Source organism: Crocodylus siamensis, chromosome 8 (genome assembly GCF_052110815.1).
Source record: "Crocodylus siamensis isolate JL-2025a chromosome 8, ASM5211081v1, whole genome shotgun sequence".
Taxonomy (NCBI): Eukaryota; Metazoa; Chordata; order Crocodylia; family Crocodylidae; genus Crocodylus; species Crocodylus siamensis.
Window position 1 is genome coordinate 52,482,951 of NC_143402.1, and position 22,973 is coordinate 52,505,923.

The window sequence follows — 22,973 nt, forward strand, 5'->3', positions numbered from 1 at the left end:
TTGCCCTGAGAATAGATCAGATGTCTGGCAGGCCCCAGACACCTGGGTCCTCTTCCTGATGTGGGAATGGCTCTGATACCTTGTGGGGTGGGTAGGGAAACCTAGGCTCCCTCCTCATCCATAACCCGCTTCCCCCCCCGCCCCCCCCCCAGCCTATGCCAACAAGGTGCTGCTGTCCCTCTTCACACTGGAGATGCTGCTCAAGCTGTACGGGTTGGGCCCCCATGCCTATGGCGTCAGCTTCTTCAACCGCTTTGATTGCTTTGTGGTGTGCGGTGGCATCCTGGAGACGGCACTGGTGGAGCTGGGCATCATGGAGCCTCTAGGCATCTCTGTGCTGCGCTGCGTGCGCCTCCTCCGTATCTTCAAGGTCACCAGGTGAGCAGGGGTAGGGGGGTTATAGGGACCAGGGGTAGCCAGCAGGTGGTGCTGGGGGGGCTTTATATGGATGAGGGGCAGCCAGCAGAGGACCCTGGGGAGCTTATAGGGACGGTGGGGGTGGGCATTGGTAGAATGATGTGGACCAGGGGCAGCCAGCAGGAGCGCTGCGGGGGGTGGTGGTTAAAGGGACCAGGGATGGCCAGCAGGGGCACTACAGGGTACTCCTCCACCCCCCAGGGATTTCAGCAGGAGAGGCATTTTCCTGGTGCCATATTGCTCGCCTGACCTTTGTATTGCCCTCCATCCCCTGTATTTGCCCCCTGATCCCTCTCTTGCCTCTTCTACCCCCTGTTACTCCTCCAGGCACTGGGCATCGCTGAGCAACCTGGTGGCCTCACTGCTGAACTCGATGAAGTCAATTGCGTCACTGCTGCTGCTCCTCTTTCTCTTTATCATCATTTTCTCACTTCTTGGCATGCAGCTCTTTGGGGGCCGCTTTGCCTTTGAGGGTGCCCCCGCCAAGCGCTCCACCTTCGACACCTTCCCCCAGGCCCTGCTTACTGTCTTCCAGGTACGACCCTCCCCACAACACCCCAGAGCCCCCCTGCACTGCCAACACCATCCCCCAGGCCCTGCTTACTGTCTCCTGGTGGGGTGCAACCCTTCACAGCTCCCTGGGACCCTCCCACTCTTGACACCATTCCCTAGGCCCTACTCACCATTGTCCAGGTGCCATAGAGCTCTCCACAGCCCCCCCAGGATCCCCCTATCACCAACATCTTCCCTTCCCTCAGGCCCTGTTCACCTCTGCCAGGCCCCTGACCTGCCCAGGGACCCCCCCCCCCAAGATCTCCCAACCCACCCCAGAATCATTCACACCTTCCTACAGGCCTTGCTCACCCTGCCAGGTCACCCCCAAACCATGTGGTTCTCCAAAAGTACAGGGATTCCCCTTGAGCACCCAGGACCTGTCCAGCACCCCCTGGAATTCCTGGAGACTCAGCCAGGTGCCCCCAGGCCCAGCAACTTCTTCAACCTCCCCCATGACCTTTCAGCCTTGCCCCAGGACCTCCCTAGAATTCCCCTGAACTGAATACCTGCGTTCCATACCTCAGAGAACTCTGCCAGGACTCCCCAATTCCCTCCAGCCCCTTGAAACTGGGCCCACTCAAAACTGCTCACAGGGTCTCCCTGAACCCTTAACACTGCCCCAGACCCCTCCGTTTCCCTTCATCCCTTTCCCAGCCCCTCAGACCCCCCCCATAGCCCTCCTGTAACCCCTACAAGATCCCCCTGAACCTCTAACCCTGTCCCAGACTTCTTTAGCTCCCCTGTCACCCCCTTCCCAGCCACCCAAGGACCCCTAGGCCCTCCTATAATCCCCTCAGACTCTCCCAGAACCTGTAGCGCTGCCTCAACCCCTTTCTAGCCCTGCAGAGATCCCCTCAGGCCTGCTTGGAATCCCACAAGGGCTCCTCTCATTCCACCTTTCCCAGCCCCCAGGCCTTCCTGACCTCAGTTCATGCCCCCTTTAGATCCTGACAGGAGAGGACTGGAATGCGGTGATGTACGATGGCATCATGGCATATGGTGGCCCTGTCTTCCCTGGCATGCTTGTCTGCATTTACTTCGTCATTCTCTTCATCTGTGGCAACTGCATCCGCCTAGGGACAATGGCAGGGAGGGGCAGGACAGGGCAGGCGGGGAGGAGTTGAGTGGAGGTTAGGGCTGGGGACAGTCAGGTGAAGGGTGGCCCAAGGGCAAAGGTCAGAGATGTGTTGGATGTGGAGGGGCAGGGCTGGGGGTCAGGACTAGATGAAAGGGTGGGCCAAGGAAGCAAGGGTCAGAGGTGGAGGGGTGAGACTTGGGGTGAGGTCAGAGGGGAAAGGGCAGGGCCTAGGGTGAGGTCAGCAGTGCAGGGTGTAGTCCAGGGGTGGGGAAAATGTGGCATGTGGGCCAGATGCAGCTTGCCAGCCATTCGATCTGGCCCATGGGGCCCCTACAAAATTTAGAAAATTATTTATCTGCCCCTGGCTGCCTGTCCTGCAGCCCTCGATGGCTTGCCAAAACTCAGTAAGCGGTCCTCCGCTCAAAATTATTGCCCACCCCTGGTGTAATCAGAGGTGGCGGGGTAAGGCTTGGGGTGGGGGCAGGTTAGTTGGAGGACAGACTGGGGTGGCAGCTGGGGAAAGGCAGGGGCTGGGGATGGAAGTGACTCAGGGCTGGTGGAGGTGGGGCCTGGGTGGTGGAAAGGTGTGGTCTCAGGTATCCCATGCCCTTTTCCTGACCCCCCACCGCCAGACATCCTGCTCAATGTGTTCCTGGCCATTGCCGTTGATAACCTGGCTGATGCTGACAACATCAGTGCCGACAAGGAGCGGTGAGCTGGGATGCTGGGGTAGCACTTGCACTATAGGGTGCCCATGTTCTTTCCTTGCTGTGGGAGGGGAGTGGGAGCTCTTGGAGGTCCTGGGACCCAGACATCTGGGTTCCATTCCAGCTCCTGGAGGGGAGGGAAGCTGGTGGGTTAAAGTATAGGGAGCTGGGAGCCTAGATGCTCTGGTCCTTTACTACTGCCATTCCTCAACCCCCTTCCTGGCAGGCAGAAGGCGAGTGAAGCCATTGCGGGCAATACCACCCATGAAGACGGAGTGAAGGTAAGAGCAGGGGGCAGGGGTTGCCCAGACGCCTGGGTTCTCTGGGGCAGGGTGTGGCCATAGTCCTGGGACAGCCACGTGTGCCAGTGGGGGAAGTTCTTGCACAGCTGCCTCCTGCTCATGCAGGCTTGCATGGTTGCCTTGTGTGGCCCTGCGCAAAGTCTCGTGTGTCTGTTGCCTGGTGCCTCTCACATGACTGAGGCGCTCATGCTCCTGTGCTTGCTCCCAGTGACTCTCCACCCTGTTCTGCCCCCAGGTGAAATGTGAGGATGAAGAAGAGGAGCAGGAGGAAGAAGACAGTGAGGGAGAAGGTAAGAAGGGGACGAGGGGGCAGACACCTGGGTTTTCCGGGAAAGGAGTGGGGACTGGGGGTTGAGACCAGGTGGGGCTGGGAGCCCAGATGCCTGGGTTATCTCCAAGCTTTGGGCTGAGCAGGGTCTCAGATACCTGGGTCTTATCTCCACTCTGGCAGGACAGTGGGGAGTGAGGGTCTGATGCCTGGGTTCTTTCCTAGTGCTGGATGGGCAGTAAGGATGGGAGGGCCTGGGAGCTCAAATGCCTGGGTTCTCTGGGAGGGGAGTGGGTTCCAGGGGGATGGAGCATCGGGGCAGTGACCTGGATGCCTGGGTTTTCCAGGATGGCAGTGGGGACTGGGGGTGAGGGCAGAGGAGGCTGGGAGCCTGGATGCCAGGGTTGTCTGGGAGAGCAGTGGGGGCAGGTGGGCTGGAGCCCAGGGCACTGACTTGGACCCCTGGGTCCCCTGCAGGGGAGGGTGCCAGCCTGGCAGGGTCAGAGTCAGGCTCCCATGGGGATCAGACTGAGGACCCTGCTGCAGAAAAGGTGTTGCCCATCCCCCAAGGAAGCGCCTTCTTCCTACTTAGCAGCACCAACCCGTGAGTGGGGGCCTCAACCCTGGGGAAGATGCGGGGGGAGGGGCAAAGCCCAACCTGGGGGACAGAGGGCAGGGCTCAATCCTGAAGGGAATGATTCCAGGACTCTTTTGCCTGATCCTGAGGGGTCTGGGACGCTTGATGCTGGGGAGTGGGAAGGTCTGCACTTGGGGCTGCTGGGCCCAATTCTGGGGGGCAGGTAGGACCTGACTGTGGGTGGGAGTAATCCTGGTACTCCTAAACCTGATCCTGAGGGGCCTGGGAGGCCTGATCCTGGGGACAGGGCAAGGGGCCTGATTCAAGAGCTGCTGGGCCCAATCCTGTGGGGACATGGGAGCTCAATCCTGTGAATCCTGAGCCAGCTGCAGGGCTGGGTACAATCCAGAGAGTGGCAGGGGAGGGGAGCTAGGCCCAAAGCCAGAGGGAAGCAGTGGCCTGATCCTGGAGGGGCCTAATCTGGTGAGTGATGGGCCTGATCCTGGAGGCTGGCTCTAGCAGGGGCGGGGGATCCAGGCCAGATCCTGGGGGCATGAGGGTGACCCCTTAATTCTCCCCAGGCTGCGGGTGCACTGCCACGCCCTGATACACCACCACATCTTCACCAACCTCATCCTCGTCTTCATCATACTGAGCAGCGTCTCCCTGGCGGCTGAGGACCCCGTGAGGGCCCACTCTTTCCGTAACCATGTGAGTCGGGACCCAGGCATCTGGGGTGAGGGTTAGCAGGGCAAGACGCTGGGCTAGCAGAAATGGCTCTTGAGGGTGTGTCTTGGAGCAGGGCAAGCAGGGTTGGGTAGAGTGTTGGGGGGGCTTTGTGTGGGATTAAGAAAAAGGGCTTGTGGGTGAGGCAAAGAGGATAGGGATGGTGTGGCTCATGGGGTAGGGTACAGGGTGGGCGAAGGGGGCATCTCTGAGGCTGCCCCCTCCCGTGCTTACTCTCCCCCTTCTTGTGCCCATCCCAGATTCTGGGCTACTTTGACTACGCCTTCACCACCATCTTCACCGTGGAGATTCTGCTCAAGGTACCACCTGGACATCTGGGTTCTTTGGAAGGGGTGTGAGGCTATAGGGAGAGAGCAGGGGGTGCTAGGAGCCCAGACACCTGACACCTGGGTACTTTTGGAGGAGAGTGGGAGCCAGGGACTCTAGGGAAGCCAAAAGGCCTTTGCTTAGGTTGGATGTAGCCTAGGCACCTGGGTTTACCCCTAAACTTGGTGGGGGGAAGGGATTAGGGCCTTGCCTGGGCCTGATCCTGAACTCAGCCCCTGGTCAAAGTCACCCTGAATTATCATGAGTTAGTGCTGGGGGGTATGTGAAGAGAAAGGGTTGAGAGCATGGACACCTGGGTTCTCTGGAAAGGGAGTGGGGGGGCGCTGGTAGCCAGGATGCCTGGGTTCTCCCTGGCTGTAAGAGGGGAGAGATGGGGATGGGCATGACAGGGCAGGGGGTGGTGTGTGGTTAGTGCAGCAAGGGTTGCTGGGTTCCAGAACAGGTCTATTGTGTTAAACCATGGAGGTCTGGGGGCCCAGACACCTGGGTTCCATGGGGGTATGGTGGGGTGGGGCAGAGGGGGCCTGGGGGCCTGGATGCCTAGGTTCCATGGCAGTCTGGTGAGTTAGAGCAGGGGCTGGCTGGGAGCCTGGACACCTGGGTTCCATGGAGATCTCTGGTGAACCAGAACAGGAATTGTCTGGGAGCCTGGATTCCATGGGGAGCTAGTGGCGTAGTGCATGGCGGGTCTTAGGCACCCGAACTCCTGGGTCTTGCATCTCTTCACCCCCTCCCCAGATGACAGCCTATGGTGCCTTCCTGCACAAAGGCTCCTTCTGCCGCAATTGGTTCAATCTCCTTGACCTGCTGGTAGTCAGCGTCTCCCTCATCTCCTTCGGCGTCCAGTGAGGAGCAGGGATTTGTGGGTCATGAGGCCTGTGGTGGGCAGGGCTGGGAGGGGCGAGGGGGCATGTTTTGCATGTAGCCTTAAGGCCATGGGCACATAGTGGGTGAGGCCTTGGAGGTGGTCCACTGGGTGTGAATGGCTGCAGGGGCAGGAGCAGGGCCTGGGGTGGGTTGAGCCTGGAAGTAGTTGTGGCTTTGAGGGCAAGGCATGTGGCAGGTGGGGCCTAGGGTGAACACAGGATGTGTGAGGCTTTAGGCAGGCTCTTCTGGGGGTAGGGATCTCCCTGAGGTGGCAGGGCAGGGTCCCTTTAAGGGGGGACCCTATGGCAATGACTGTCCAGGGCCTGATTCTTTCCCACCCCTTTCCAGCTCCAGCGCCATCTCAGTGGTCAAGATCCTACGGGTGCTGCGGGTGTTGCGGCCCCTCCGGGCCATCAACCGGGCCAAAGGGCTTAAAGTAAGGGGAAGCCAGGGCTGGGGAGGTCCCATGGGGAGCTCTGGGGGGGTGGGGCTGCTTGGAGGGTCTTTGGGGGGGGTGTCTCTGAGGGGTCCTGGGAGGGCTGGGAGGCTACAGAGGGGTTTCTTGGGGTGGGATGGACTGGCTGTGGGCATCTCAGGGGCCTCAGGGAGTCCAGAAGCAGCTCTGAGTGGTCCTAGGGGGCACCTGTCTGGCTAGAGGGTCTCAGGGGTTTTGGGGCAGGGCAGGGGATCCTAGGGTGGTTTGTAGGCATCGGGGGGGCGGGGGGAGGTCTGAACTGGGTGAAGCATCCCAGGGGTCCTGGAGGGGGGCTGGACTGGCTGGTGGAGAGGGTTTCAGGGCAGAGCTGGGGAACCTCTGTGGGGTTCCCAGGGGGGCTCTAGGGAGCCTGGGCTGGCTGGAGGGTCCCAGGGGGTTCCACAGAGATTTTGGGCAGGGTTTGAACTGGCTTGGGATGCCTCAGGAGGGGCTGGGGTACACTGAAGGCCTTTGAATGGTCCCAGGGGGGATGAGGAGACCTTGCCTGGTTGGAGGGTCCCAGCAGGGTACTGAGGGGGAACTAGTGGGGGCCCCGGGGGGGTGGGGGCTGTAGGAATTCCCCTCCCTGACTGCCACCACCCCCGCCCTCCTGTCCCCAGCACGTAGTACAGTGCGTGTTTGTGGCCATCCGCACCATCGGCAACATCATGATTGTCACCACCCTGCTGCAATTCATGTTCGCTTGCATCGGTGTCCAGCTCTTCAAGGTGGGGTCCTGTCCCCCCAAGGATGCCACTGTGACCTCCCAGGGACTCCCCAAAATCCTTCCAGACCCCTTTAGGGAACCCCAGAAGTTCTCTGGGACCCCTCCAAATCCCTGACTCTCCAGATGTCCCTAGGGATCCTCCAGGATCCCCAGAAGCCTTCTGGGGTCCCCCAGATCCCTGACCCCTGTCATAAACATCAAAAAGACCTCCCAGATCCCCTAGAAACCTCCTGGGATTCCCCAGATCCCTGACTCCCCTCAGGGGACTCCCACCTCTCTGGGACCCTCCAGGGTCCCCAGAAGCCTCCTGCAGACCTCTCTAGGGACCCCCCCACATCCCTGACCCCCCCCAGGATATCCACACCCATCTAGGACGCTCCGGCCCTCTCCCCAATGGAGTAAGGGATGGGCTCTGTGGGAGGAGAGGAGTGGGAGCGTCTGTGGGAGGAGGCATAGTCCTAGCCCCTCTTCCCACTCCCACACAGGGCAAGTTCTACAGCTGCACAGATGAGGCCAAGCACACACCTGAGGAGTGCAAGTGCGTGCCCCTGACCCCCCCACCCCAAGGACTCCCATTGCCCCCTTAAAACCACCCCTACATCCTTCTGCCCCCCAGAGCATCCTCCAAGTCCTCCTAAAGCCCCTTTTTGGGGGTTGGAAGAGTCCTGGGTTCCCCTGTGGTCCCCAAACCCCTTGCACACTCCAAGACCCCTGCCAAAAGCCCCCCTAAGCCCTCTCAGATACCCCCCAGTCCTCCCTACCCCAAAACTCTTCCCATCCCCAAAACACCCCTAGGGATCCCCTATAGAGCCCACAGCACCCCTTAAAACTGTCCTTAGAGACCCCTCCCACCCATCATGGGCCGCCTTGAGCCCCCTGCCACTCTCCCCCCCAAAACCCTGCTGAAGCCCCCATTCCTGAGGCCCCCCAAAGATTTTGGTAGATTCTTCAAGACCTCTCCATCCCCCCCCCAACTCCTGCCACTCCAAGTAGGTGGGGAGTGAGGTTGTAGGCATTCCTTTCTTACCTTGACCCCGCTGTACTGCCCCAGGGGCACGTTCATTGTGTACAAGGATGGTGATGTGTCACACCCAATGGTGCGGGACCGTGTATGGCACAACAGTGACTTCAACTTCGACAATGTCCTGGCTGGGATGATGGCCCTGTTCACCGTGTCCACTTTCGAGGGCTGGCCTGCGTGAGCACTTGAGGGGGAGCACTGCGAGGGCATGAAAAGGGCACAAGGGTTTGTGGGCAGGCATGGGGAATCAGCAGGAGGACATGGAGGGGTGGGGCATGTGGGGGCACAGGGAATCACCAGGAGGGCACGTGGGAGCATGTGGGATCACCAGGGGGCACAAGAAATCTCCAGAGGTACATGGAGGGTCATAGGGCTTGCCAATATCATGGCTTCTATTCACCATGTCCCCCTTTAAGGGCTGGCCCATGTGAGCACAGGGAATCACCAGAGGGTCATGGGGAAAAATGGGTGATCACAAGGGGGGGCAGGAGGGATCACCAGGTGGCATGTGGAGGGGTGGGGGGGTGGGACTGGGGCTGGCTAACATCATGGGCCTATTCTCTGTGTCCACCTTCAAGGGCTGGCCTATGGGGGTGTGGTGGAATCATCAAGGGGCACAGAGGATAATGAACCTGGCTGGTATTATGGCCCTATTCACCATCTGTTTTTGAAGACTGGTCCAAGTGAACATGGGGAATGGGATGGGGTGGAGTACAAAGGACTACTAGGTGATACCAGGGGCCCATGAGGGAGCACTAAAGATCGTGAGGGGGCATGGGATATCACTAAGGGGGCACAAGGGATCATAGGGGAGGCAGAGGAAAGGATCATGGGGGATCATCAGGAAGCATGAGAAAGCACAGGACCCCCTGTTCCCCCCCCGCCTGTCCCTCGTCCCCCTTAGGCTGCTGTACAAGGCGATTGATGCGCATGCTGAGAACCAGGGTCCCATTTACAACTACCGGGTGGAGATCTCCGTCTTCTTCATAGTCTACATCATCATCATTGCCTTTTTCATGATGAACATCTTCGTAGGCTTTGTCATCATCACCTTCCGTGCCCAGGGTGAGCAGGAATACCGCAACTGTGAGCTCAACAAAAACCAGGTATCACCTCAAACTTAGGTCACCCCCAAACTGGCCCTCCAGCCCCCCTGACCCATCCTCCCAGCCCCAGGGCAAGCAGGAGATCTGTCACTGAGCTTGATAAGAACCAAGTACCCCCAAATCAGGGCCACTCCCAAACCCTTGGAAACCCCAAACTGGGGTACCCTCAAACAGAACCACCTCCCCACACACTTCCCTGACCTATCCTCCCAGCCTGAGGGTGAGCAGTAGACCTGCCACTGTGAGCCTGACAAGAACCAGGTGCCCCCCACATCAGGGACATCCCCAAAGCAGAGAACCCCATCCACAGCTCCAGAGCAAGCAGAAGACCACAGTTTGACAACAGTTGGGTACCCCACATCAGGGGCATCCCCAAACCCTGGCATCCCAGAAGGTGAACTATGTGCTGAAGATGCAGCTGCTGGGGGTGGGGGGTGTCCCTGACCTCTTGCACCCCCATTGCTTTGGTTACCAGCATTTTGATTATGCACTAAATTCACAGAGTCTGGGGGGCAGTAAGGATTCATGGGGGGCATGTGCGGGGAGATTGGGGAATTCAGGGGGTTCCTGGGGGATTTGTGGGGTGTTGGAGGGGTTGGGTCTGTGGGGAGTGCTGGGGAGCTGTGTGGGGTCTGTGGTAGGTGCTGGAGGGCCATGGCAGGGATGGTGGTCCTTGACCCTCCCCCACCCCCGGTAGCGGCAGTGTGTGGAGTATGCGTTGAAGGCACAGCCGCTGCGGCGCTACATCCCGCGGCACCGGGCCCAGCACCGTGTTTGGGCCATGGTCAACTCAGCTGCATTCGAGTATGCCATGTTCCTGCTCATCCTCCTCAACACTGTCGCCCTCGCTGTTCAGGTGCCTGGGAAGTCTGGAGGGACGTAGGGGGCCACTGGAGTGCACAAGAGGAACGTTGGGGTGGTGGACTGTGGGTTTGGAGGCATGGGGAGATCTGGAGGAGTGTGGAAGGGGCTGGAGGGCAAGAGTGGGATCCAAGGGGGCATTAGGGGGGGCTGTACAGGGGTATTGGTGGAGTGTGAGGGCAAGAGAGATGTCTAGGGGGTGGGGAGACCGTGGGCATGGGGGAAGTCTACAGCGGGTGAGAGGGGCTCAGGAGCAAGAGAGGGGGGCATTAGGGGGCAAGGGGTTTCTTGGGAGGGTGCCCAAGGCAACCCATGGGAGGCAGAATCTGTTGGGAGGGATGGGGGGACCTGCCTGCTGGGCTCTGCCCCCTCCCTTGACACCATTCTCTGGCCCTGCCCCCAGCACTATGAGCAGTCCCAGCCCTTCAACTATGTCATGGACCTGCTGAACATGGTGTTCACAGGGCTCTTCACAGTGGAGATGATCCTCAAGCTCATCGCATTCAAGCCCAAGGTTAGGGGGCAGGGCTTGCACAGTGGAGTGGGATGGAGCTATGTGTGTGCGGGGGTAGCATGGTTTTGCATAAGGGCTCCCAGGAGTTGCAGATAATTTCACCAGGGGCTTCTGCACAAGAATGGGCCTTGTATAAGGTCAAGGGAGGGGACAAGGCATAGGGGGGCTCCAGCTTGCACATTTTCCCCCTGTTTTTTTGTGGTTAAAAAACACACACACACACATATATATATGGGATTTGCATACACATGTGCAAGCTCCGACTTGCACATGTGCATCCGAATCCCCCCCTCACACGCATGTGGACATCTCTCCGCAGCACTATTTCTGTGATGCCTGGAACACATTTGATGCCCTCATTGTGGTGGGCAGTGTTGTGGATATTGCTGTCACTGAGGTCAACGTGAGTACCTTTCCCAGCCAGCCCCACATTTGAAGGACCTCCAGCCTCTCCCCACTTCCACCACTCGCACATGGCTCCTTTTCATCTCACTGCCCCTCTTGGCGCACAATGAGGGGGCCCTGTTATAGCCCTTCCTAGAGCCAGCTGCATCACGTGGCCATGTCATACCCAGCTCCTGACATTCCTTCCCAGAATCAGCTGCATTGCAGGGCCCTGTTATACCCAGTCCTAGTGAACTCCTTTCAAGAGCCAGCTGCATCATGGGGGTCTAGTTAAACTCAGCTCTCAATACCGTACCCCAGAGCCAGCTGAATTGTGGGGTCCCATTGTACACAACCCCTGACAGCTCTCCCCAGAGCCAGCTGCAGTGTGGGGGCCCTCTTATACCCAGCTCCCAATACCCCTCCCAGAGCCATCCACATCATGGGACCCCATTATACCCAGCTCCTGACATCCATTCCCAGAGCCAGCCAAATTTGTGGGGCCCGGTTATACCCAGCCCATGCCCTACCCCAGAGCCAGGTACATTGTACACAGCCCTCAATGCCCCACCGCAGAGGCAGCCACATCATGAAGACACTGTTATAGCTAACCCGTACTCCTCCACAGAGCCAGCTGCATGGTTGGGCCCCTGTTATACCCAACTGATGCCTCTCCCCAGAGTCAGCCACATTGTGCGTCCCTGTTGTACCCCAAAACCCTATTCCAGAACCTGCTGCAGTGCAGCCCCATCCATCCATCTGGGTTGCCTTGAGTCTCCTCTCATCTCATGTCATCTCATCTCACCTCTCTGCCTTTCTCACGGATGTCTGGGTCCTGTGGCCCTGCCCCTCCCCCCATCACCCCATGGCAGAATGGGGGCCATGTTGGAGAGGTAACTCCCATTTTGAGGGGGGGGTCAAGGGTCATGTCAGGGCCCTGGAGTCAAGGTTGGTGCAAGGATTGGGGCTTGAGGGGGTACTCAGGGGTGATCAAAGGTCAGAGGTCACTTCAGGGGGGGTTGGGGATTTCTCTCATGGTTGCAAGGCATCAGGGATCTTCATGTCAGAGGTCTGGATGTGGCTGCAAGTGTCATGAGAGGTCAGGGGTCAGAGGTTGGGTTGGGGCTTAGAGTGTTGCGAGTGGGGGGGTAGGTCAAGGGTCACACTGGAGGTGGCCATATGAGTTGTGAGAGGGCAGGGATCATGTCAAGGGGCAGAGGTTAGATATAGCTGCAGGTACCATGAGTGGTCAAGGGGGCAGGGGCTGGGGGATAGAGGTTGGGGTGTCAGAGTGGGGTCTGGGAATTACTGTGCAGTAATGAGGGGGTTCAGGGTTGGGGTGCTACTCCAACTATGCCCCCTGAGCCCTGACATTTGCCCCCAGAGCTCAGAGGACAGCTCCCGCATCTCCATCACATTCTTCCGCCTATTCCGGGTCATGCGCCTGGTGAAGCTGCTGAGCAAGGGTGAGGGCATCCGTACACTGCTCTGGACCTTTATCAAGTCCTTCCAGGTGCGTGGGTCCTAAGAAAGAGGGAGTGAGGCTGGTGGGAGCTTGGTGGAGGGAACAGGGTTTAGGTGTGGTCTGGTGAAGGGAGATCAGGCTTGTTAGGAACTGGGAGGGGCAGGGTTTAGGAAAGGAATGGGTTCTGGGAGGGGTGTGGTCTGCTCAGGGTGGAGTAGGTGGGAGCTGGGAGGGAGTGGGACTATGACATGAGCCCAACTGTGGGGAGGAGCAACTGGGGAATGGCCAAGTGGAGTGTGTTAGCAAATAAAAACCTAGGATTGTGGACTAGCCCAGGGATTAATATGATGACACCTCGTTCGATGAGTGACAGAAATGCTTTATTTACGACAAGTATTTAACATCAAGTCAAGTGAGCCCAAACCCAATCAAAGTCCAGTAATTAGCTATAAGGTGATGATTTCTTGCCGAACAGGCAACGAAGAGGTGGTCTGTTTTTCTTCAACTTCTCGAGTAAGTCAGGTGCATCAGCAACTGGTGTCAGAGAGATTTCTCACTCTTGAAGTGTGCACTGTTTGCTGTTTTACTGCCTTTTTCTACCCTTTGTTTAGCATCTTCAAAGCATTATTTTAGTTGTGTAAATCAAGAGAGAGTCCCAAGCAGTAACTGAGAGGAAAAAAATCTGCTCATTACTGGTTATCAGAAATTTCTAATTTGAATGAGTTACCTTCTTCAGTAACAAGAGGTTACCCAGTTTGAAATATATCAACAAATTGATTAACAGCCAGGAAAAACATCCTAAATCAGGAGCAGACATCAATTACATATGGAGAATGTCTCTTCCTGCACATAAACACGAGTTAGTCACAAAAAGAATATTTACCATACTAATTAATCAAGGATAGATATTTCATATGGTTAGACACCAGACAACTAAGAGTCTGCCTGAAATCATCCTGAATATAGCAAGATAAGCTGGAAGAGATACTTCATTATTCCTTCTCGGATGGCTTAGCCATGAACTCGCATCCTCTTGCAATATGCAGTTAGCATTATTATTCTGTATTTTAACTTTTGTGAGTGGGCCCAAGCTTAGCATGAGTTTCAGAGTCATCAGATTGTTCTGGCTTGCTGGAGAGGGTGAAGCTAGTAGGGCTGTAGGGGGAAGCTGGAGGGGAGCAGGGCCGTGAAGCAGAGTGGGGTAGGCTGGAACTGGGGTCCCCCTCACCCCTTCCTTTTCTTCCTCTCTTCTTTCTAGGCATTGCCATATGTTGCCCTCCTCATTGCCATGATCTTCTTCATCTACGCTGTCATCGGGATGCAGGTGAGCAGGGGATGGGGCTGAGCATGGGGAGGTAGGGCCTGCTGGGGCCTTCTATGGCAGTATACCTGGCTGCTGCTCTCCAGAACTGGTCACATGTCATAGGCCTGTAAGAGGTTAGGCAGGGGACTCTGCTTGGGGGGAAGCAGGGTTTTTACTCCACAGTGAGCTGTGTGTGCTGCAGACCTTCGGGAAGGTGGCACTGCAAGATGGGACCCAGATCAACCGCAACAACAACTTCCAGACCTTTCCCCAGGCTGTGCTGCTGCTCTTCAGGTGCCGGGAATCCCCCGCTCCATGCCACCCTTTAGGGACCCTGTGAGACTCTCTGGGGATCCCCCACACCCCATGCAATCCCCCAGCCCCCTTAGGGACCCCAGAACCCTTACAGCACCTAGGAACCTAAATAAACACCCCAGGGATCACCCAGTCCCCTGACATGTCTTAGGGATCTCCCAGGCCCCCAATTCCTTCCAGAAACCTCCTGACACACCCTAGGACCACCCCCCGACCTCTGAGACCTCCAGGGGTCCCTCAGCCCAGCACCCCCAGGGAGCCCCTAATACCACCTAGGGACCCCCTCAGTCCCCCAGTTACTTCCTAGGAACCCTCCACAGGACCCCCTCAGTGACCCCCCAATTTCTCAGCCCCTCCCAGTTACCTCCAAGTCCCCCAAGAGATATCCAGAGACTCCCCAAGCCCCCCCACAGGCATCCCATAGGGATCTCTCAGCCCCACTCAGAAACCTTCCCAGCACCCCCAAGACTGCTAAAGCCCCCAGCCCAACCAAGGATCTGTCAGTCCCCTAGGGGCCCTGAGCACCCCCAGAGACACCCTCAGGTCTCTAGGGACATACCAGAATCCCCCAGACTTACAAATGAAGGTCCCCTCAACTCCCCCCAGGAAAACTCCATCTCTCCCTGTGCCTTCAATGCCCCCCCACTCTCTGCCCCACCCCACTTCTAGAAGCTGCCTTGCTCCTGGGGATTCCTACTTCCTACCTACCTTCCAGAAACCCCTAACACCCTCTAGGGGACCCCCTGATTCCTTTTCACCTCCCCAGGGAGATCACCTTTCTCTAGAGACCCTTCCACTTACTGGGGACACCTGCTACGGGAGGGGAGGTGGGACTTGGTGCAGAGAGCAAGGGGGCTGTGAGCCTGGGTACCTGCATTCTCTCCCTGTGCTGAGAGTGAATTAGGTGGGGGTGGGGGCTGAGTTCTCTGGGAGGGGACTGGTGGGTTAGAGCCCAGGGGCTGGAAGCCCGGATACCTGGGTTCTCTCCCTACTTTGGGAGAGGACCATGGGAGCGTGGCTGGGTTGTCACTGTCACTGGGCTGCAGGCAAGGAGTGGGGGAGCAGGGCCAGAACACTCCACTTGGACATTCCCCAGTTGTTCCTCCCCAAAACTTGGCTTATGTCAGTGCCTGAGTGGGGATGGGCAGGGCTAGCCTCCAAACTCTGAACCTGCCTTTCTCAGGTGTGCGACGGGAGAAGCCTGGCAGGAGATCATGCTGGCCAGCCTGCCTGGCAAGCGCTGTGACCGCGAGTCTGACTACGGCCCTGGCGAGGAGTTTTCCTGCGGCAGCAACTTTGCTATCACCTATTTCATCAGCTTCTTCATGCTCTGCGCCTTCCTGGTGGGATCCTTGAGCCCTCTCACCCCCCAGTCCCCACCCTGCTTCCAGAGAACCCAGGCATCCAGGTTTCCGGCCCCCCTGCTCTCACCCACTATCTCCTACTCTCCTCTCCAAAAACATGAAAACCCAAGTGTCCAGGCTCCCATCCCTTCCTGCTTTAATCTATAGTTTCTAGGGTCGGAAGGGACCTGAGTAGATCATCTAGTCCGATCCCCTGCCATGGCAGGAAAGAGTACTGGGGTCAAATGACCCCAGCAGGGTGTACATCCAGCCTCCTCTTAAAGACCCCCAGGGTAGGAGCCAGCACTGCTTCTCTTGGAAGTTGGTTCCAGATCCTAGCCACCTTGACAGTGAAGTAGCGCTTCCTGATATCTAGCCTAAATCTACCCTCTCTAGCCTAAATCTACTCTCTAACCTAAATCTATCCCCTAGACCTTACTTCTCTCCTAGAGAACCCAGGCATCCTCACTCCCAGGCCCCTTGCTTTACCTCTTCCAGCTTCTCTAAAACCACACAGGACCTCCCCACCCACTCTGGGTAACCACAGCTGCCCCAGGACCCCCCCGGGCCACCCATACACTCTGACCACTAGAGACCCCTCCCTCTCTGACCCCATTTTCCAGCACCACCCAAGGGCTTCTCACTGTCCTGGGATACCCTTGGTCCCTCCCAGCTCCAAGGGCTGCTCCAGGCCCTCCTCTGAAACCCCCAACCCCTGGAGATCTCATTTATTGCCCCCTAGAGTCACCCCCAGCCAGAGCCTGGGAACATTCCTTGTTCACTGGGAATCCCCCCTCATCCCTGCAGGGAAACCCCCCTCCCCGGCCCACACACACACACACTGCCTCCTCAAGGCTCCCTTGAGAGGGTTGAGGACATGTATGACCTCTGACTTCCAACCCCACCCCCCCAGATCATCAACCTGTTTGTGGCTGTCATCATGGACAATTTTGACTACTTGACCCGAGACTGGAGCATCCTGGGCCCCCACCACCTGGATGAGTTCAAGCGGGTCTGGTCTGAATATGATCCTGCTGCCAGGTAGGCCCCATCCACTGGGTTCAACCCCACCCTACTCCAGCCCTGCTCTTACCACCTGGATTATTTCAACCCCTGTGGTTCAAGGTCAGCCCCAGCCCACCCTCCCATTCCCCTCTCAGCACAGACCCTGCCCTCACTATCTAGGCCAGGCCTTCTGGGACCAGGCCCCACCTTTGGATCTAGGCCCTGCACCCACCACCTGTATGAATTCAAGTGGGTTTTGTTCAGAGATAACCCCACTAGTAGAACTGCTCCATCTCCCAAGATCCATAGCCCACCCACTAGGACCAGGCCCTGCCCTCCCAACACCCAGCCAGGCCTATCCCCCAACCCTGCTTCCCAGGAGCTGGCCCCCCATCCCCAGAGCGAGATCTCAGGGAAAGCTTTTCCTTGGAGGTAGGCCCCACCCCTCAGAGCCAAGCCCAACCCCAACTCCATATCCTGCCCCCAGCCCAGCCCATCTTCATGAGTTAGTTGGTCTGGTGTGAGGCAGGCCAGGCCCCCAGGTCCTAGTCCCACCACCTTGACTGGGCCAAGCGTGACCCTTTCCCAGGAACAGGCCGCACCCCTACATAAAGTTCCCCTTCCCAAGCTTTTCTGTCTTCTGCCAGCCCCTCCCCTCAACATACTCCCAGTGGCCACCAGGGGGCAGCAGCAGCCCCAGCTGCCTCAAACGTAACTGCCTCCCTGATCTGCATCCCCAGGGGCCGCATCAAACACCTGGACGTGGTGACCCTGCTGCGCCGCATCCAGCCCCCACTTGGCTTTGGGAAACTCTGCCCCCACCGTGTGGCCTGCAAGGTCTGGAAGCCTGGGTTCTCTGGATGCCTGGGTTTTCTGGGAGGGGAGCAGGGGCTGGTGGGTGAGAGCAAGGGGATCCTGAGAGCCTGGATGCTTGGGTTCCTTCCCCAGCTCTGGGAAGGGGGGCTGGGGGGGGGCGGGTAGAGGATGGTGGGAGCCTAGGCTCTCAGTTCTCTCATGGATGCCTTGGTTTTCTCTGAGCTCAGTCTTGTGGGTTAGAGCAGGGGGGCTTGGAACCCAGATGCATAGGTTCACTGGGAGGGGAATGGGGTCTAGTGGGCTGGAATGGGGTGTTGGGAGCCAATGTCTGGATTCTCTGAGCTGGTGGGAAATGGGGGGTTCCTCTGGGCCTGGCCCAGATGGCTGAGTTTTCTCTTGCAGCGCCTGGTGGCCATGAACATGCCTCTCAATGCCGACGGCACTGTCACCTTCAATGCCACCCTCTTCGCCCTTGTCCGGACCTCCCTCAAGATCAAGACTGAAGGTAGGGGCACAGAGGAGTAGCCCTGGTGCATCATAGGAGCAGTGGTTCCCAGAAATCACCTGAGGGACAGACAGCACCCCCGGCTGATATCTCCCTTGCTCTCCCCACCACAGGGAACCTGGAGGTGGCCAACAAGGAGCTTCGTGGTGTCATCAAGAAGATCTGGAAAAGAACCAAGCCTAAGCTCCTGGATGAGGTCATACCCCCTCCAGAGGGTGAGGACCCCACCTCCCACCCAGAGAACCAAAGTGTCTGGGCTCACAGCCCCACTTGCTTTACCCCACCAGCCCCACTCCCCTCCAAAAGAACCCAGGTGTCCAGGGTCCCAGCCCTCCCTGGTCTTATTACCCAACCCCACTCCCCTCCCAGTGAACCCAGGTATCTCGCTCCCAGCTGTACCCTGCTCTGACTCCTCCCAGGCTGGGGGAAACCCAGGTGTCCTGACTTCACCTTTCTCCCTTACCCTGCCCAGAGGAGGAAGTCACCGTGGGGAAGTTCTATGCCACGTTCCTAATCCAGGACTATTTCCGCAAATTCCGGAAGCGCAAGGAGAAGGGGCTGCTGGGCTCCGAGGCTGCTCCCAGCTGTTCCAGTGCCCTACAGGTAAGAACCTGCCAGTGATCCGCCCCCAAAGCCGTGCCCTAGGGTGTCCCCCACACCTCCAGACAACTTCCTGTGGGGAGCTCCAGTACCCCCCCATAGCCATGCCCCCTCTGGGGATGCCCCTAGCACCTCCAAATTGGGAGGTCCAGAGCCTTCCCCTCCCATGGAAGACTCCAGCAACTCTAGGTAGGGAATCACCCTTGGGGACCCTTCACAGCCACACCCCCAGGACTGCTCCCCAAAGCTATAGGTAGGAAACCCCCCTTGGCAACCCCCACAATCTCCTCCACAGTCAACCCCCCAGGCTGCCTCTCCAGATGGGGAACCAATGTCCCATTTGGAGACCCCTAGAACCACCCTCAGGACTACTTCACCCACCCTCAGAGATACCCCCAACTCCTCCAAGAAAAGAATCCCAACTTGAAGACCTCTAGACCCCTCCCCCAGCCATGTCCCCTCCTGGGGCTGCCTCCCAGCTCTTCCAGATAGGGAACCGACCTTGGGGGATGCCCAGGACCTCCTCCCAAAGCAACCATCCCCAGGTGCCCCAAGGACCTTCATGTAGGGAACCCCCCACCCCCCAGTTGCAGCCTCCCAGGCTGCCTTCAGCTCCGTGCTGGGGAGAGGAAAGCATCACCACACACAGAACCCCCCACTTGGGGATGCCCACACAGCTGCACTCACCCTCCCCAAGCAGCCACATACCCTTGATCCCCACATGCACTCCCTCCCCCACAGCCCCACAGGGGACTCTGGTACCGCCTAAATGGAGCAGGGGGACTGCGCTTCAGGGTCCTGTCTGGCAGGGATGGAGTCTCTCACTGAGCTGAGCTGGGGGGGGGGGGGAGGTGTGGCATTCTGTGGGGTCCCTGACTGGGCTGAGCGGGGGTGGGATGTCCTGTGGAGTCCCTCAGCCTCACCACATTCTCCGCCCTGCCCCCCCACTCCCAGGCTGGGCTGCGGACACTGCAGGACCTGGCCCCTGAGATGCGACGGGCGCTGTCAGACCTGGACGAGGAGGGGGCCAGTGATGAGAATGGGCCCTATGAGGTGAGACCCACCCCTCAGCCAGGCTCTGCTATCTGAATCAGGCCACACCTCCAGGTGGAAGACCACTTCCCTGGGATAGTCAGTGCCCTCAGGGACAGGCTGCACCTCCCTGAGCCAGGTCTGCCTCCAGACACAAGCCTCAGCCAGGCCCCAATGCCAGGCAAGCTCCACCTCCAAGCCAGGCACTGCCCCCAGACACAGGCTCCACTTCCCTCAGCCAGGGCCTGCCCACTATAGGCCCCATCCCCAGAAATCCTACCTCCCTAAACCAAGCCCCGCCCCCAGACTCAAATTAACCTCTGTCCCTACCGTAACCCCAAGGGCCCTGATCCTGGAGCCTGGCCCTGCTGCTAGTCCCACCCCTCTGCTTGCTACCTAATGTCCCCCCTTTCCTTGCAGGACCCTGAGGGGCCATACAGGGGACCCCTCCTAGCTGCCTCTCTGGCACAAGTCCCATCCCCTGGGGGGCTGGGGGGCTTGTGGGTCTCTTCCTGCGCTAGCCTAGCTCCGCCCCTACAGGGGCCCTGTGATGAGGGAGGAGAGACCAGGGCTGAGGACATGGCCCAGCCACCTTCCCACGGGTTGCAGTGGCGCCGGTCCAGCAGGTACTGCACAGACACTACAGTTCACCCCAGACTGGGTGGGGCAGAGCTAGGAGCCCAGGTGCTTGGGTTTTCTGGGAACCTGGATGGGTCTTGAAGAAGGTGGAAGGGGGATGGTGGGTTTAGAGCAGACAGACTTGGATGTCTGGGGTCTCTGGGTGGGGTCCTGGTTGGTTTAAAGCAGGGGGCACGGATGTCTGCGTTCTTGTTGGGGGGCAGGCTGGTGGGTTAGAGCAGGGGGACTGGGGATCCGGACAGCAGGGTTCTCTGGGAGGGGAGGGGGCTTGGGGAAGCTAAAGCAGGGGGGTTGGAAGCCCAGATTCCTGGGTTCTCTGGGAGTAGGGATTTGTGGGTTAGAGCAGGGCAGGCTGGGAGTCCAGACATCTGGTTCTGTCCTGGCTGTGGAAGGGGAGGGGCTGGGGACCTGGATACATTCTGGGAGGGGAGTGTAGGGTTGGACCAGGGAGGGCCTGGGAGCCTGGACATCTGGGTTCAGTCCCAGCTTTGAGAGCAGAATGAGGTCATGTGGGTTAGAGCAGAGTCAGGTGCTGAAAGCCTGGATTCTGTGGGAGTGGAAGAGCTGCTGAGTGGTTAGAGCAGGGTGGGGGGTAGACCAGGAGCCCAGATGCCTGGGTTCCCTAATATCCATGCATCCATCCGGGAGGAACTCTGAGGGAAGCTGCAAGACCCCCACCATACCGGAGGAGACCCCCACCCTGGAAGAGTACAGTGAGGAGACAGCAGAGGAGCAGGGCTTCTACAGCTGGGATGAGGACTCTGAGAGCCAGGCCTCCCGGAACCGGTGAGGCTCCAGATGCGCCCACCTCTGAGGTGGGGGAGCTGGGGAGTGGCTGAGTCTAACATCCCATCGGGAAGACTTTGGCGTGCTCAGCTGTTGGGAGGGGGCAGCTGCCTAGAACATCTTCTTGCATCCTGTTTAGGACAGGAAGTGGCTTTCTGTCCTCCCTTGTGCCCCTCCCCCCCACCCCATACCTGGGTTCACATCTTGACTCTTGGAAGGGCATGGTTGGGGGCTAGACAATAACTTGGGTACAAAGCATTTTGGGATAGTGGCTGACCCCCCCCACCCCAATGTCCCTATATCTGTCTGCAGTCAGTCCTGCATGGAGGACCCTCCTCTCCGACGACGACGTTGGGACCCACCCTCTAGGGGTTCCCTGCCCCCTCAGCGAATGGGCAAGCACCGAAGGCTCCTGCCTCCCACCCCCGCAGGTGAAGGAGGAGGTGGGGTCCCAGGGAGAGGGGCAGGGTCTGGAGGAGGAGGGGATAGGCAAGGCTGTGTGGAAGAGGTGAGGCTGGTGGGACATGGCTAAGAGCTAAAAGGTGAGGGGTGGGTGGGGCCTGAGTAAACCAGAGCCTCAGTGGATGGGACTACATCGCTGGGTGGACAGGACTAGGGAGTCAGGAAAAGGATGGGGCCAAGGAGCTACCCAGGGGGCTAGTTGGGGGCAGAGCCTGAGCCAGGGGATGGGGCCACTCCTCCACAGGCCGGAAGCCTGCCTTCCCTATCCAGTGCTTGCGGCGCCAGGAGAGCTGTGAGGACCTGCCAATTCCGGGCATGTACCACCAGGCCATGCCCTCTCACCAGTCCCTCACACAGGTACAGGGGAGGGGGAAGAACTCATGGTGTGTGGCAGGTCTGTGAGAGGCAGGAGGCCTGGTGTGAGGACATCTACCCACACCTGCTGTGTGAGATGCTATGGGGCCGGCAGCTCCACACATTCATGCAATGGGGTGGGCCCTTGTGCTAGGGGGGGATAGGAGCAGCCCAGGATGCCTCACATATGTGCATGTGACAGCCTCTCATGCCACCCTTCTCTGCAGGGCTATGGAGGGCCGTGGGGGGGGCCACCTGGGGGGGGGTGGCTGCATTCATGGGCAGCCCCCCCACCCCCTGCCCGTGGTTGCCTGCTCTATGCTCCACTGCTGCTGGTGGAAGAAGGGGGGCCCCCCTCACCCCCTCCACCCTCTGGTACCACCCGCTGGCTGCTGCCTGACCCTGGCTATACCCGTCTGCGCTTGCCCCACTATGGGGCTGCCCGTGACAGTGCTGACAGCCTGGTGGAGGCTGTGAGTATAGAGGAGCAGCTCTGGGATTGGGGGTGAGGCCTGGTTCTGGGGGTGGGGCTACAGCAGGATGAGGCCTAGCCCTGGGGGATGAAGCTAGGGCAGGCCTGTTTCTGGGGGTGTGGCCTATTTCTGGGGATGGGGCTGTGATGGGGGGCAGGGGCTGATTCTGGGGGTGAGGCTATGGCAGAGCCTGGCCTAACCCTGAGGGTAGTGCTGGGATTGGGTGGGGGGTCCTGATCCAAGTGCTGGGGCTAGGAAAGGGGATTTAGTCTTGTCCTGGGGGGTGGGGCCAGGGGCATGGTCTGTTTGTGGGGATGGGGCTGGGATTGGAGGGAGGCCCAGACCCTGGTGGAGAGGGCCAGGGCAAGGGGCTGGTCCTGATCTTGCGGGTAGGGTTTGAAGCTGGGACAGGGGATAGGGCCTAATCTTAGATGGGGGGCCAGGGCAGAGTTCAGGGTTTGATTTGGGGGCAGGCTGGGATAAGTGGGGGTACTGATGGGATGCATAGACCCAATTTGGCTCTGATTAGGGGTGTGGGGTTGGGGCAGGGCCTGGCCCTTGGTGGAAGAGTTGGGGTGGAGGGACACACAGGGCCAACCCTGTGGTTGGGGGCTTTAGAAGTCAGGACACCAGGGTTCCATGCCACAGCAGAGGGAGGAGGAGCTGGAAACCTGGATGCTTGGGTTCCCTCTCTGCTCTGGGGCGGAGGCAGGGGATATGAATCTGGCAGGGGTTGAAGCTGAAAGTATATGGGGGGCTGGGAGGTATATAGGAAGTTGTTGCAGGGCTGAGGTAGGTGGCTGTGCCCCTCAGTTCCTGATTTCACCCTTCTCCCCTGTATCTGGAGGGTCAAAGTAGGGCATATATGTGGTATACAAGGGCTGTGGGTATATGGAGACTTGGATGGGCTACAGAGTCTATGGGAGGACCCTGACCCCTAAT

The 22,973-nt window shown here is 58.8% G+C and overlaps 1 protein-coding gene across 1 annotated transcript in view; it reads left to right on the forward strand.

Moving 5' to 3' along the window:
* Nucleotides 1-22,973, forward strand: part of CACNA1F (calcium voltage-gated channel subunit alpha1 F) — a 39,353-nt gene that overhangs the window by 13,720 nt on the left and 2,660 nt on the right. Inside the window, exons 14-47 of the mRNA XM_090061549.1 lie at nucleotides 153-378; nucleotides 745-952; nucleotides 1,917-2,037; nucleotides 2,683-2,761; nucleotides 2,984-3,038; nucleotides 3,295-3,349; nucleotides 3,805-3,931; nucleotides 4,486-4,615; nucleotides 4,891-4,950; nucleotides 5,717-5,823; nucleotides 6,194-6,281; nucleotides 6,941-7,048; nucleotides 7,533-7,585; nucleotides 8,099-8,245; nucleotides 8,973-9,174; nucleotides 9,872-10,030; nucleotides 10,439-10,549; nucleotides 10,869-10,952; nucleotides 11,806-11,826; nucleotides 12,318-12,446; nucleotides 13,657-13,722; nucleotides 13,904-13,995; nucleotides 15,200-15,359; nucleotides 16,273-16,400; nucleotides 17,105-17,201; nucleotides 17,583-17,685; nucleotides 17,799-17,900; nucleotides 18,158-18,288; nucleotides 19,240-19,338; nucleotides 19,858-19,943; nucleotides 20,605-20,742; nucleotides 21,055-21,173; nucleotides 21,449-21,561; nucleotides 21,786-22,031. Of these exons, the coding sequence (XP_089917675.1) occupies nucleotides 153-378; nucleotides 745-952; nucleotides 1,917-2,037; nucleotides 2,683-2,761; nucleotides 2,984-3,038; nucleotides 3,295-3,349; nucleotides 3,805-3,931; nucleotides 4,486-4,615; nucleotides 4,891-4,950; nucleotides 5,717-5,823; nucleotides 6,194-6,281; nucleotides 6,941-7,048; nucleotides 7,533-7,585; nucleotides 8,099-8,245; nucleotides 8,973-9,174; nucleotides 9,872-10,030; nucleotides 10,439-10,549; nucleotides 10,869-10,952; nucleotides 11,806-11,826; nucleotides 12,318-12,446; nucleotides 13,657-13,722; nucleotides 13,904-13,995; nucleotides 15,200-15,359; nucleotides 16,273-16,400; nucleotides 17,105-17,201; nucleotides 17,583-17,685; nucleotides 17,799-17,900; nucleotides 18,158-18,288; nucleotides 19,240-19,338; nucleotides 19,858-19,943; nucleotides 20,605-20,742; nucleotides 21,055-21,173; nucleotides 21,449-21,561; nucleotides 21,786-22,031 (3,950 nt within the window). The remainder of the gene's footprint in view (nucleotides 1-152; nucleotides 379-744; nucleotides 953-1,916; nucleotides 2,038-2,682; nucleotides 2,762-2,983; nucleotides 3,039-3,294; nucleotides 3,350-3,804; nucleotides 3,932-4,485; nucleotides 4,616-4,890; nucleotides 4,951-5,716; nucleotides 5,824-6,193; nucleotides 6,282-6,940; nucleotides 7,049-7,532; nucleotides 7,586-8,098; nucleotides 8,246-8,972; nucleotides 9,175-9,871; nucleotides 10,031-10,438; nucleotides 10,550-10,868; nucleotides 10,953-11,805; nucleotides 11,827-12,317; nucleotides 12,447-13,656; nucleotides 13,723-13,903; nucleotides 13,996-15,199; nucleotides 15,360-16,272; nucleotides 16,401-17,104; nucleotides 17,202-17,582; nucleotides 17,686-17,798; nucleotides 17,901-18,157; nucleotides 18,289-19,239; nucleotides 19,339-19,857; nucleotides 19,944-20,604; nucleotides 20,743-21,054; nucleotides 21,174-21,448; nucleotides 21,562-21,785; nucleotides 22,032-22,973) is intronic.